At 40.6% G+C, this 13,805-nt stretch overlaps 1 protein-coding gene across 1 annotated transcript; it reads left to right on the forward strand.

The window, feature by feature from the left end:
* The first annotated feature begins 2,939 nt into the window (after positions 1-2,939).
* On the forward strand, positions 2,940-9,888 carry LOC104128706 (protein shifted). The gene is made up of 6 exons (XM_009641548.2): positions 2,940-2,972; positions 3,191-3,281; positions 3,434-3,529; positions 7,576-7,680; positions 8,064-8,159; positions 9,779-9,888. Exons 1-6 carry the CDS (start codon positions 2,940-2,942, stop codon positions 9,886-9,888), a joined length of 531 nt encoding a protein of 176 aa, XP_009639843.1.
* Positions 9,889-13,805: the final 3,917 nt, after the last annotated feature.

Raw genomic sequence — 13,805 nt, forward strand, 5'->3', positions numbered from 1 at the left:
TGGGTAGACACCCACTCACTGGGCAGGCTTCTGCATTGGCTTCCTTCTGTCGTTCTCTCTGTGCACGTTTAAATAACTGAGTAAGGAATGATGCTTTGAGAGGCTTGACGGCTTTCTGAGCCTGACCCGCGGGATCATTTGTACCTCCCGTTTCCATGGTGGAAGGCGTAAAGCTAGGGTGAACTGAAGTCTGTTCCTGTTGGTTTCCCAGGGGAAATGAAGTATTTTTGAAAATGTCGCCCAATATGCAAAAGTAAACGCTGGTGAGAAGAGTTTCAGCTTAAACCCTGTTTCATGTAGCATGCCCAGTTTCTAATTCCTTCCTTCAAAAGTTTTAACTACAGAGTGTTGTGGCTAGTAACTGCTAAAAACTGCTCCATATCAGGAGTAGTTCTTTTGCCTCACATCTTGCCCTGTGTGAACAGGTAATATAATTTGTACAGTATTTGTTGTAGTTCTCAATGTCCTTCATCTAAAATGTGGTTTTTTGTTTTAGAAAAAAAACTCTGAAATGGGATGCTGAAAATTTCATTCAGCACCGTAATAATTCATGGAGTGTTGTTTTATTTAGAAGCTAAGGCTAGCAGGTGGTGACAAGTGATGTATAGCTAATGTGCTGTGTAGTGGGGATGAATAGCTATGCAGCGTGCGCTGCTCCAAACTGCTGTTGGATCCTAGACATTTTGGGGTTTAGGGGTGATGTGAAAGATCGTCAGAGGTGCAGATCTGCTTTTGAACAAGAGAGTTGAACTGTCTCCTACTGTTAAGGGAACCAGTGAATGGTTGCTTGGATAAGGTCATCAAGGCAGAAAAAAATTTGGATAAATGAAGCTTTGTCCCTTGTTCTGTCAAGAAAACTCATTGAGATAAGTTAACTTTTTTTGTCCCTCCTCTCACCAAAAACATACAAATGAAGGGTGGGACAGGTCTCTCTGACTTGGGGGGGGGGAGGTGTCTTGTTTTGTGCTGTGATATTTTCTTTTTTTTTTTTTTTTTTACTTGAAGTGTCATGTTCTCAAAATAGTGGGGTAAAAAAAAGTGTTTGTGATGCCTCTAGCCTTTCCTGGCTATTGGGACAATTCAGAGGAGAAGTAGAAGATCTGTTCTGTAATTTAAAAAAGGTGACTTTCATTACATTTGAAGGCAGTTTGGAAAAAAAAGCTGTATTCTCTGTGGTTTTAAGTAGATGATCTCCAAACTTATTTGAATTTGTGGTTAGAACCTAAGTGGATCTAATTATATACACAGATGTTCATTATAGGTTTTGGAACACCCTAACCTGTGGGATTATAGAACATGGATATAACAGAGGGAAAAAGTTGGGCAGGACTTTTTCTAGGACTGGTTGTCTCTAGTTGAATGGATTGCTTAGGAAAGAGTTTTTCCTGCTCCGTCATCTTGCTCAAAGTGGGATCACAGTGACATGGGAGTCAAGCATAGAGTAGTTCTGGTGGACTCAACTGCAATGCCTCTGAGCAGTCCCAAGAGGTCTCTGAACACGGGTGTATCGTAAAATACTTCAGGGTGCATTCAGCATAACTTTTATTCTGGTGAAGCCTCTGGCAGCATGTCATGCTATGAAGCTGCAGGTCAGACCTCATTCTCTGGAGGTAACAGTCTTGCTTAGTCTTAAAAGTCTGGAAGAAGCTGCAGCTACATTGGCGAAGGGTAAAACGAGCATAAGGAAAAGACGTGCGCTTTGGAGGCTGTGGCTTTCAGGACAATATTTAATTCTTTCACAAAGCCCCTGCCCTTTATTGAAGTTCCTGCTTTCTAAAAGGTGCATGCCCAATGGAGAGTCTTCAGCTCTCTTCTGTAAATCCATGTTTTGCATGGGAAAGTATCCAGCAGTCCAGATGGTAAAAGTTAGCAGATGAGGACTACAGTACTGCATAATGCACACAGTTAACCTTTCGGTATCTCATTGCTCTTCTCTTCCCCACCCCCAGTGCTTTCTACCTGCTATGCTTTGTGCAAGTGGTATCAGATTCAAGTACTAGGTCTTCAGGGCAGGGCTGCTCTCTTACTCTGTGTATGTGACTTCACAGTGACATTCAGATACCACTGCCATTGTAGTAACTTTTAGCATAAATAGTAAAGTAAACCTTATAAAACTATGTGAAATAACACAGAAATGGAATTTTTCTTGATTTGAGAGCTCCTGTATGGTGTTTCCAATGAACCGAAAGCATCTGGTAAAACAGTTATGCCGAGCTGAGCGCTGAATGGTTCTTTCATACATGCCTGTGTCCTTTATTTGCATGCAAATACTCTTTCTGCAGATAACAACTAACGTGAAAAAAATCCTCTATTCTTCATCTGTATTGCTTGAGAGTGCAATAAGTATACGAGGGCAAAAATCAGTGCGGTGTTACTCGCTGCTTGTCTTTTCCCTTTTCTTCCCTTGGTTTCAGACTTCTCACCCATCCAATCAAAGGATAAAGCAAGGTGATGTGGAGAACTCATCTCACACCTGGATTTAGTTCAGATGAGACTCTCTGAAACACATGAGTTTCTGAAATCTGTGTATGAATAAACAAATGTTTTCTCAGACGCCAGGGCTGATTCAGGAATGATTTATGAGTAGCAAGGAGGGTTATGTGATAGGTAATTTATTTTCAATCTGACTGGATTTACCCAGAATTTTGCACAATGAAGATTTCTATTTGTGCCTTAACCAACCTGTCCAAGCTGTCAGCAATGAAAAAATTGTAGAATTTGTGATGATCATAGACGCTTTTCTGCCAACAGATAATTACAGTTGTGACAAAAGTTACATTTATTTCAGATGATTTGTACAGTGTACAGATGCTGTACAGTTTGTATAGCAAACACTGTACATTTCAGAAAGGTCTCTGGGAGGTCGACTGAGGCAAAAAAAAGAGGGTGGAGGAGATGGAAGTGCTGACTTACTTCTGGACACATTTTAGATAAGAGGTATGAGGAAACAAGCACGTAGTTTTTCTGGAGAGGTATGTAGGAATCCAGTAAAGAGTTAAGTCTGATATTACATCTTAAGATTAGAAGGTGCCGCTGAAGTTGCAGCATTTTTTATTAAATCATTTCTTCTTCTCACCTCTCTTCTCACCTGTCGTTTCTTGACTTCAGTTACCAAAAGCTTCTTTGGCAGTCCAGCTGTGTTCCTTTGTTCGTGTGTAATATGGCACACTCTTTTGTTTGTTCTGTCTAGGGTCCAAAAGTTTCCTTAGTTTTGAGTGTTCAGAAGCTTAAAATGGTGGAGTGCTCTCTGTGCAGGGAAACTATCTCACCTGATGGGCAAGGTGGGATGGTAGAGCAAATGTACTGTAGGAAATGTGAAGACAAAATGAGTACTCGGAGACTAGAATAATGCAGATTTCTTATGTACTTAAGCAGTAATTTTGGTAAGCTTTGCCAATATTTATTCAAGCTTCATTTGTTGTCTGTCTTACAGCAACATGTTATCCAAAATGCAAAAATGGTGGGGAGTGCCTCAGACCTGGAAAATGCAGATGTCCACCTGGCTATGGGGGTAGATACTGTCATAAAGGTGAGTAAAACCCAAATAAGTGGTAGCTTGGAAAGGCAAGTTTTAAAACAGACAAAATTAATTTAGGACTCCTCAAGTCCAAGATCTAATGCTCTTTGAAATAATGGCCTTAATTCCTTAGGCCTCTGACTTTGCTGTCAAAAAATGCATGGCCTAGAGGACCTGCATGCTTGCAGGAGAATGAGGTGGAGGATATGTACTGAAATTTGTTGTGAGAATCTGAAATAATTTGGTCCCTTGGAAAACACCTTGTTTGTGTGTTACGTAAATATTCTGTAGTTTAAATACTGTTTAGCTCTATAACAGCCTCTTTCTAAATAATTTAATGAGATGACTTGTATAAATACATATTTCTGTGCTAGGTGGTTGAAACTTGTGTACTATCTGCAAGATGGGAATTTTGAGGGCAAGTTGCTAAAGATAGTGTGGCAATGTATTGTTGATAGGTAATGGGAGATGACAGAAATGATGAGCAGCAAAGACCAATTTTTATGATTTTGTGAAACCTATTGAATATATGTATGGATTGGAAAAGGCAATCTAAGAAAACATTGTTATGTTGTTATGAACTGATCAGACTACTGATGATAACTGGAGTTTCTGGGATGAGAGGGAAAGCAAACTTGATATATTTGAGGGGAAAATGATGTAATAGGCAAGATATCCCCAGAGAGTGAAGGAAAAGAAAGCATTGTTTTCCTCTCAGAAGAAAAGCACCTGACACTTAAAAAAGTAGCCTGGCATTTAAAAAATTTCTGGAAATTCTTTTTGAACAGATACTGGTAAATTGGTTGGGCATTCTGTCTGACTGTGGCCACAGTGGCTAGCAACACCTCCCAGGATTCTCTGTTTGTGCTTGATGTTTATTCTGTGTTCATTTTCTTTATTTCCTTCAAATGTGAAATAGCTACAGGAGTTTACTTGGAATGTAACCTAATGGGTACTTGGGGAAGGAACTCGGCTAGCTTCTGCGGCTCTCTGGAGTCTTGTGTTGTTGGGTTGTCTGTGGGCTTTTTTATTTTATTTTTTAACAAAGCTGTATTTGGTATTTTGTGCAGAAAGCATGGCCTGAGTGTACCTAACTGGTAACATCTGTCTAAGTTTGCAGAAGCTTAAACTGTAACTCTGGGATGTTAACTAGTCTGAATGGGAATTCAACTGCCAGTGATAATAATTTGTTAACATTATAGAGGAAGGAATAAGAAGGATAAGGAAGTGCCTTCTAATGAAGAACTGTGTAACACGTACTATTGTGTAATGCATTGGGGAATAACTGTTCATTTTGTGTAGACATAACAGCATTGAAAGCAGCAAGGTAAACTGGAGGATGGGTCAGCTTCATTATCCAGCAAAAGGTTGTTGTGGGTTTTTTTTTAATTTCTTAAGAGTCAACTGAAAGTGTAGGTTTGTGGAGTAGGGACCCCACAAGAAGGGGGAACTTGATCTTATCAGAAGAGCCTAAATCAGAAGTAAGGTAAGTAGTACTTAAATGGAAAAAGAAGATTGAGGATTCAATTTATGCTAATTCTAATGTAGACTTGGATTTGTATCTGAGTGAAGGTCCTACTTGTATTCGTTATCCCTTTAAGGCAAAGGATGTGCTTGTGCTTATCTTTAAGGTGGAGTACTGTAGCATATGGAGCCTGGATGTACAAACCTGCAGTGCGGTTCAATGTGCTATTACAGAATCACAGAATCTCACAGAATCACAGACTGGTTGAGGTTGGAAGGGACCTCTGGAGGCATCTTGTCCAACCCTCTTACTCAAGCAGGGCCACCGAGAGCCGGTTGCCAAGGACCATGTCTAGAAAGCTTTTGAATATCTTCAAGGATGGAGACTTCCACAACCTCACTGGGCAACCTGTGCCAGTGCCTGGTCACCATCACAATATCCACTGCTTTCCCCTCATCTACCAGGCCAGTCGTTTCATTGTAGAAGTGTACCACCCTTTGGTGAAGCTTTGCTGACTATTCCTGATGATTTTCTTGTCCTTAATATGCCTGGAAATGGTTTCCAGGATTAGCAGTTCCATCACCTTCCCAGGGACTGAGGTGAGGCTGATGGGCCTGTAGTTCCCTGGGTCCTTGCCCTTCTTGAAGATTGGAGTGACATTTGCTTTCCTCCAGTCTTCAGGCACTTCTGCCAGTCACCACGATTGATCAAATACAATCAATAGTAAATACATTAACTTATACTGAGTGACAAAGAAATATGCAAACAAGCTTTGAAGAGCTGTTCTAGCTGTGTTGGAGTTGACTCGCGTGTCCTTGCGTGTTCAGCATTTGTGCCAAAAATCTGTTAGTTGAAGTCAGGCTCAAAACGTGTGGTAGAACAGAGATTTGCATTTTTTTCTACCAAGTATCAAGCATACATCCCAACTGTCCATCATTATAATGAAGGATAGTTGTTTCTCTTCAATACAGTGAAGGTGTTGTATACACTTACATTCATGCTTGTGAAAGGATGTGTTTGATTGTGTGGAACAGTGATTATGCCATAATTCAGATGATGCACACCACAGTTGATATCAGTCATATGTCTAGCGTAAATAATGCTTCATCAGTGAGGCCTTCAGGGTTTTGATGTGTAGAACGGTTCTGGAATGAGGAGGCTGACTTAGTTGGCCTTTCGGAAGGCACCACTCAACTGGACTATAGTCATAAGTTCATTTGTCAAAGTAATATCCCCTTCTCTTCATAGAATCGTAGAATACCAGGTTGGAAGGGACCTCAAGGGTCATCTGGTCCAACCTTTCCAGGCAAGAGCACAGTCTGAACAAGATGGCCCAGCACCCTGTCCAGCTGCATCTTGAAAGTGTCCGGTGAGGCAGAGTCAACCATGCCCCTGGGGAGATGATTCCAATGGTTGACTGTTCTCATTGTGAAAAATTTCCCTCTGATTTTCAATCAGAATCTTCTCAGGATCAACTTGTACCCATTACCCCTTGTCTTTTCCATGTGACTCCTTGTGAAAAGGGAGTTTCCATCTTCTTTGTAGCCACCCTGTAAATACTGGTACACGGTGATGAGATCACCTCTGAGCCTCCTTTTCTCAAGGCAGAACAAACCCAGTTCTTTCAGCCTGTCCTCATACGGCAGGCTTCTCAGTCCTTTGACCATCTTGGTGGCCCTTCTCTGGACCCCCTTCAGCCTGCCAACATCTTTTTTGTATAGTGGGGACCAGAACTGTACAGAGGATTTCAGGTGTGGCCTGACAAGCACTGAGTAGAGTGGGGTAATGACTTCTTTATCCCCACTGGTGATGCCCTTTTTGATGCAACCCAGCCTCCTGTTGGCCTTCTTGGCTGCAGCAGCACGCTGTTCACTCATATTGAGTTTGTTGTCCACCAGAACCCCTAGGTCCCTTTCCACAGACCTGCTCTCCAGCCAGGTGGATCCCAGTCTGTGCTGCACTCCTAGATTTTGTTTTCCCAGGTGCAAGACCTTACACTTGTCCGTGTTGCACTTCATAAGGTTCTTGTTAGCCCACTCCTCCAGCCTATCCAGATCTTCCTGCAGGGTCACTCTCCCTTCCAGAGTGTCTGCTTTCCCACTCAATTTGGTGTCATCTGCAAAATTCTTCCTCTTGTTATGTGTAGGTCCTGTCAGGTAAGGAAATATGTGAATCCTTGACCACACATTACTGGCTTACCAGCTGTGATTTGGCAAGATCAGTGAGAATATGCATGTTAGTAGTTACTGTGGTGTAGCTGGCGAGCAGTTGGTTAACAGTTGGGGGAGGGGAGGGGAAGGGAAGGGTGTGAGGAGCTGTGCCATAGTGATAATCATGTTTGTTGGTACTCTGAGGCTAACGAGCTCTTAAGCACATATTTAATTTTAATGGCATTTTGAGTTGGCATTTTCAGACATGGTTCTGCCATCCTTACTCGCTCCTTATGGAACTGTGTCTTGCTCTGAATAGTTGAAATGTTAGTCTTTGCAGATGTGATAAAACAAGCAGTTGATGGTAGACCAGCTGTTTAAAGATAATTATCTGAAGTCCAGTGCTGCTTCTGAAATGCACTGCATATGCTGTTCTTCTGCAGTCAGCTGTGAAGGAGGCTGTCAAAATGGTGGGGAATGCATCTCTGTCAATGGAGTTGTGAAGTGCCTTTGTGCTTCTGGCTGGACAGGATCAAGATGCCAAGAAGGTGGGTATCTACATTCAAAATATAACTGCTGTAACAAAAACATTTTGAAGGTATTAAGAGGCTAAGAACTATGGAAATGTCATTGCATTACTACAGAAATGAAGGACCTTCATTATTGGAACATACTCAGATAAAATAGTGTTGAATTATTTTGCATTAAAGTGTTCCTCTGTTAACATTTAAACTTAATAAAATACTTAAGTATTTTTTTCTATTTCCCATAGTCCTGGAAATGCCTTTAGAGTTATACCAGTTGAGTATCTGGCCTGGAAGAAAACGTGTTTTGCCATTTTGATTTGTATCATCCTGAATCTTTCATTCTGTCAGGATTCTTTTATATCAGTTTTGTAAATCCTGCTGACTTACCCATTCTTTTCTTCTAGCAATTTGTCCCCAAGGTTGTCGGAATAATGGAGCTTGTGTGGCTCCTGGGATTTGTAGCTGTCCAGCTGGATGGGTCGGTGGAGCATGTCACTTAGGTAAATGACTTCTGAAATATTTCGTGTATCCTTTTCTCTACTTGTTTGATTTACCAATATAGTGTTCAAATCTTCAATGCCTAACAAAGCTGCTAGGAAAGTATCTTAGAATAGTAAATGAGAGCTGCTCCTGCATACTGAGGATCTTACAAGTATGCAGAAGGAATAGATGGCTTTTTAATTTGGTCAGAGAGACAGAACTTTTCCACTTGAATAAATTTAGATTCAGATTTTGGTTGTCACCAAATTGATTACTTGGTATGTCTTGTCACTACTTCTGAAATACTTCCTATAAACTGAGACCCCAGAATAAATGAAAATGGCCATTACAGCAACACTATCACTACCGATGCGAGTTGGAAGCTTCATTAAATTTTATGGACATGGAAAATTGAAACTTGCTTCTCACTTTGAGGATAAGTTGGCAGAATCAACTCCAGGTGCTCTGCCAGGAGTAAGAGGAAGCTAGCTATAATCAGGATTAGTGCTGACTGATATTCTTGCTGAACAACCAAGTTTTTATTCACAAAAGCAAATATAAACACTTTAATCTACTGTTCTCTGGCAGGGCCTTGTATGCTCATAACAGCATTTCCTTGATGCTAAATGCAATAATCCTGAGACTGTAAAAAGGAAAGGGTTTTTGTTTGCTCTCTAGGAGACTGAGAGAAAGCTCATTTAAACATTGCTTTTGAACTGGGCATCATGGGTGCAAGGTCTCCGGATTAAGTCCTCTGCATTTGAAATTTTTGTGTGGCTGTGGGAATCCAAATCAGCTAGTGTTAGTTCTTCTGCAATATATATAGTCAAGCAAACATTAAAAATAATACTTGAACATTCCCATCTGACCAGCAAAATGCTTGTCCTTTGTATTCATCAGCATATTGAGTCAGAGGTATCCTTTGCACTTATCAGTGTATCGAGGTAGAGGGTGATATTAAACAGGAAGTATGGGAGATGCAGAGAACTTATAAAATGCTTAGCTCCATTCCCTGCACCAACAGTAATGGTAGGAGTGTTCAGGTTCTTAATGTCAAAATAATGACTGTTCCTGGACTAACTAGATCTGCATCTAGTTTGACTTCTGTTGGTACAGATGCTCATAAGCAAACTGCAGCCCCTGGCTTGTTACCTGAGCTGGTGTGTAGCTAGGGGACAACTAAAGCTGTGCCCACTCCGGTCCTCTGCTCTTCTTTTGGGGGAGTGGGGGGAGCAGAAGGGCAGTAGTGTAAGCAGCAGCTAGTATGTGGCAACTGTTTCCTCATGGAGGTGGATCCAAGAACCGTCTTGAATAAGCTTCAGCAGGGATTTTTATTGTTCCCTCACTTTCATGGAGGCATCCATCTCAAAAATAGCCTGTGCCTTAAAGAACAGAAATGATAGTATTTTAAAAGGGGAATGGAGTATGAATAAGACTAGACGGACTGTGGCTGTATTCCAGGGAAGACCGTGATGCCATAAATTGAGAGGCATTGCTTTTCAATTCTTCCATTATGCTTTTATTTATACTGTCCCAGTGCAGTCACCAGGGAACAATTCTGGTAGCACAGTGAGACAAAGAAGAAAAATGATCCTGTGTTGTGCTGAAGACATACTATGTATCTGGTGTCTCATTTCAGCTGTATGTAAACTACCTTGTCAACATGGAGGAAAATGCATAGCTCCAAATGTGTGCAGATGTCGACTGCCGTACTCTGGTCTACAGTGTACAAAGAAAAGGAAGGAATGAGGCAACTTCAGCAAAGATAAGCTGCGTTTTCTTCATGTAACTCTTCAAACAGAGATGAAGTCTGCAGCAGTGGGGGACCTTAAAACAAATATGGCAACTAATTGATTTCAGATAGCTTTTTGTCTTCAGTACATTAAGTAAATGCTTTTCTATATGAAAGAAAAGTATTGGTGATTGTAACAAAGCTGTTAAAAGTATCCAAGTGAGTGTAGTGTATAGCACACATTTTCTTCTGTTCTCATTTTTCTTCGTAAGCAGAAGTACTAAGTCTTGGTTGATACAGCTGACCTTGAAATAAAATTTACTTGTCAAATAAAGTACTTCAGAATAGATCTATGCTCTTCTTTTTTATTTTTTTTCTGCCTTTGACTAGAATTATTGCTTTCTATTAGTGATGTGTTTTTAAAGAGGCCATGAAACAAAATGTCCTTAATTCAGATTATCAGAAGTGGATGTTAGTTCAAGTATAATTTACCTTCAGTGAGAATACACAGTTGCAAGAGGAAACGTGCAGAGTTTGCATCTTTCTGGAACATCAGCAAACTGCAAAACACCTTATTAAAATCCTGGTTATTGCTTCATATGCGCTTCCTGCCTCTCCCCCCCCAATCAGATTTGGATCTTGATCAGTTAAACAGTATTACAAAACCCCCCACAAAACACAGTACTTGTTCAGACAGTTCCACTGTTACTTTCTAAAAGCTTAATCTGTACTGATATTCTAAGAGTCCTTATCTTGACGACTACTATCATCATATTATCTGATCATCTCTCAACTTCCAATTATTTCCTTTCCTTATCCCAGTAAGATAGGGAAATGTCTTTATCTCCTTCCTGGAGATACAGACACTGATGATTCATTCCTATTCAAGATTGTGTTGTTACAGGAGCAATATAATGGGAGTGTACGGACTGGCAGTGAGGAAAAGCCGTGTCTGTCACAAATCACATGCGTGGAGGATGCTGAGGTTTGTCTTCTGGACGTGTTCCAGTTTGGCCTCATTTAGGCTTCGCAGCCTTTTGAACGGGCTGCAGGTTAGACTGAGGCTGCTACGTTCATTGTTCCGTGTCTCATTTGTGCTGTTTCTTCAATGCTACAGTTCAGGAAGGTTTTGCTAAAACAGACAAGTTGAATCGGTTAACTTGCTGAATGATGCCCAAATCAAATTTTTTTTGAGATGGATTGATTTGCCTTGTCTTCTAGGTGAAACTGGATTTTTTTGGTGGGAGAATTTTAACTATGTATTACTTTAATCCATTTGCCTATGTGTTATTTTAACCCATTTGGTGGGATAACATTGTATCTGTGTATAAGGTCCCTTGGCAGAACATGTGGAGTTCATAGGTAGAGTGACTTACATGGACGTGTTTCTCCAGGGTTTACAAGCCACTGAGCATTGAGAAGAAGCAAAGGAAATGGGGTCTTCTCAGTTACCAACCTTCTCTACCAGAGAGAACCTGAGCATATGGGAGGGCAAATGAAAGTTCATGAGACTCCTGGTTTCTGTTACGAGCAATTGCTGCGTTGTGTAGTTGAGAAGCCTTCTGCTGTCCTTGCTTCGGAGGCTGTTGCATTTGATTCGGATGAAACCTGCTACAGACTTGTGTTGTGCCACTAGGGGCAGGGGACAGAGTAAGAGCATTGTATGTTTTTTTGTATCACAGCTGCTTTTGCTGTGATACACTGGATATTTCAGACATACTGGTGAAAAATGCAGTTTTCATGCATGGAACAAGATGGTTTCATCAACGGTTCTGGAGCAAGCTTTATGATGATGAAGTTCTGTGTCACAGTTCACTACAATAATCACACCATAATTTAGAAATTGAGGAGTTGAACACCTTAGATGGCACACTGGTTGCAGGGAAGTGAATGGAAAAATATGAATTGCCTCAGACCCAAGATTTCAGAGTAAATGAGCAGAAGAATGTAAATGCAAAGAGGTGTAATATCCCAGTACTGTTCGTGAAAAGACTTGACTTCTACTTGATAAAGCCACAAGTGACAATAACGGTGATTAGAAGCCAAAAGAGATATCAGCATCGTTAGGAGCATAAGACCAGGAGCAGTCAGTGAGAGGGACCTGTAATTGGTGTTTCTGAGCAGGCCAGAACAAATGCTAATTTAAATAGTTCCCCATCTAGAAATGATGGAAGTAAGCAAGCGGTAATTCGATGGCACACAGAATGTGATTGCTTATCTTAGAAATACTGCTTGAACGTAGCACCATCTACTGGCTACAGGGTTTCCCGATGGGATTTTTTTGGTTTTGTTTTTAAGAAATACCATTTAAATCCCCGCAATGTTTTAAGTGAGTTTAAAAGTGAATTTTCTCATAGTTATTTTAAAGTAGAACAGTCTCAGAATGTATTATGCATGACAGTCCAGGTCCCCAAATTATTTCTGCAGTTCCACGTGTATTTACTGAAAGAGCTGTCAGTATTCCTCATCTTTTGTTTGTTTCCCACTCGCTGGAGGATTGATCATTCATACCAGTTACAGCATGTAATTTTTAGAGCAAGATGTGTCTTCCCGCAAAAAAACAGTTGTGTGTGCAGCTCAAAGGTCCAGAAAAATGATACAGAACAGGTTACCTCCCTTAGTTATTAGAGCTAAATGCAACACCTTATACAGATGCTCTGATTTTCACTAAAAGCAACTGGAAAAATTGTAGCGGTAGTGCACTGGTTGCATTTAATTTACTTACATGCACATTTTGCCATTTATATTTTCTCTTCTATAAGAAAGTGGTTGTAGCGAGCACGGATTTACTTAGTTTATCTGTGAAATACCCTTTATTGGCTAAACTGAACTGTGGGTGGAAGTTGAGTTAAATGACCCAACATTGCCATGCGATACCTTTATGTGAGGAACAGCATAAAAAACTTGAGTCGTTAGTAATACTTTCTAACCTCTGTGTTTGGTTTTTTGTATAGGCACCCAGGTGTTACATTTTACTGAGAATTTAAATTTTGAATTTTCCCATTTGGGCAAGTAATGGAGTGGATACAGCCAATTTGTCAAGTAGCTTAAGCTTTTGTACCGATTTACTTCAAGGTTCGCGCTGATTCTTCACGGGTTTGCTTTTGGTAGATGGAAATGTTAACTCACTTTCTATTCTCGGTTATGAGAATATATAATTAACTTTTGTAAAAAAGAAAGTCTTTCACACAGGGCCCACAGGGATACAAATGTAGGAAACTGAGTCCTTGCTAAGATCTGTGGTATCTTCTGTGACAGGAGTCCTTGCTTCAGAAAACGCTCGCTGTACGGCATTTGAAAGATCCTTTCAAGATTACAGGCAAAAGTCAGTCTGTGGTTGGGAGAATTTCTGCTCTGGCCTGCAGAGCAGCTTTAGTGCAACCAGATAATAAATGGCTGATGTACATAGGTACCTTCCAGCACCATTCAGCATTTAAAGACCTCATGCAAGAAAATTCAGTGAAGATACTAGTGTTCTGTATAATGTACGAAGAATGACTGCAAGATCTTCAGTTTGGCACAAGCTGCCCTTCATTCCATCCAACTGGAACCGTGGCAACTCCTACAGTGTGCAACCCTTCTCCCCTCTTCCAAATCATTATGTAATTTTAGAACAATTTTGTTAACCTGTGTACACAAAGCCCTCCATATGCTTCTGCCTCTCGTTAAACCAAGCAATTTTACCGCATTGTTGCAATGTGCTTTCTAATTACAGTGAATTCTTCTTCATGTGTACGATGGATAATCTAGTAACAAAATAGTTTCAACTAATCACGTAATTACTGGGTGGTTTTGAAGTAGCTGTCTGTCTGCATGTACTAGTCATTTCTCTGCTTCATGTGCTTGCTGGAAAATAGCACAGCTTAAGCATTGAGCATCTTTAACTACTGTAGCAAAATTCTGGATGTGCTTTTGTTTGCACAGCTTGCATTTT

Source organism: Egretta garzetta, unplaced genomic scaffold (assembly GCF_000687185.1).
Source record: "Egretta garzetta isolate BGI_Z169 unplaced genomic scaffold, ASM68718v1 scaffold30, whole genome shotgun sequence".
NCBI classification, from domain to species: Eukaryota; Metazoa; Chordata; class Aves; order Pelecaniformes; family Ardeidae; genus Egretta; species Egretta garzetta.

Excerpts from the sequence above, each read along its gene's own strand:
- LOC104128706 (XM_009641548.2), top strand. The coding sequence starts at position 2,940 with ATGAGGAAACAAGCACGTAGTTTTTCTGGAGAG. Across the intron at positions 2,973-3,190 it reads CACGTAGTTTTTCTGGAGAG|GGTCCAAAAGTTTCCTTAGT; the intron begins GTATGTAGGAAT and ends TGTTCTGTCTAG. Across the intron at positions 3,530-7,575 it reads GGGTAGATACTGTCATAAAG|TCAGCTGTGAAGGAGGCTGT; the intron begins GTGAGTAAAACC and ends GTTCTTCTGCAG.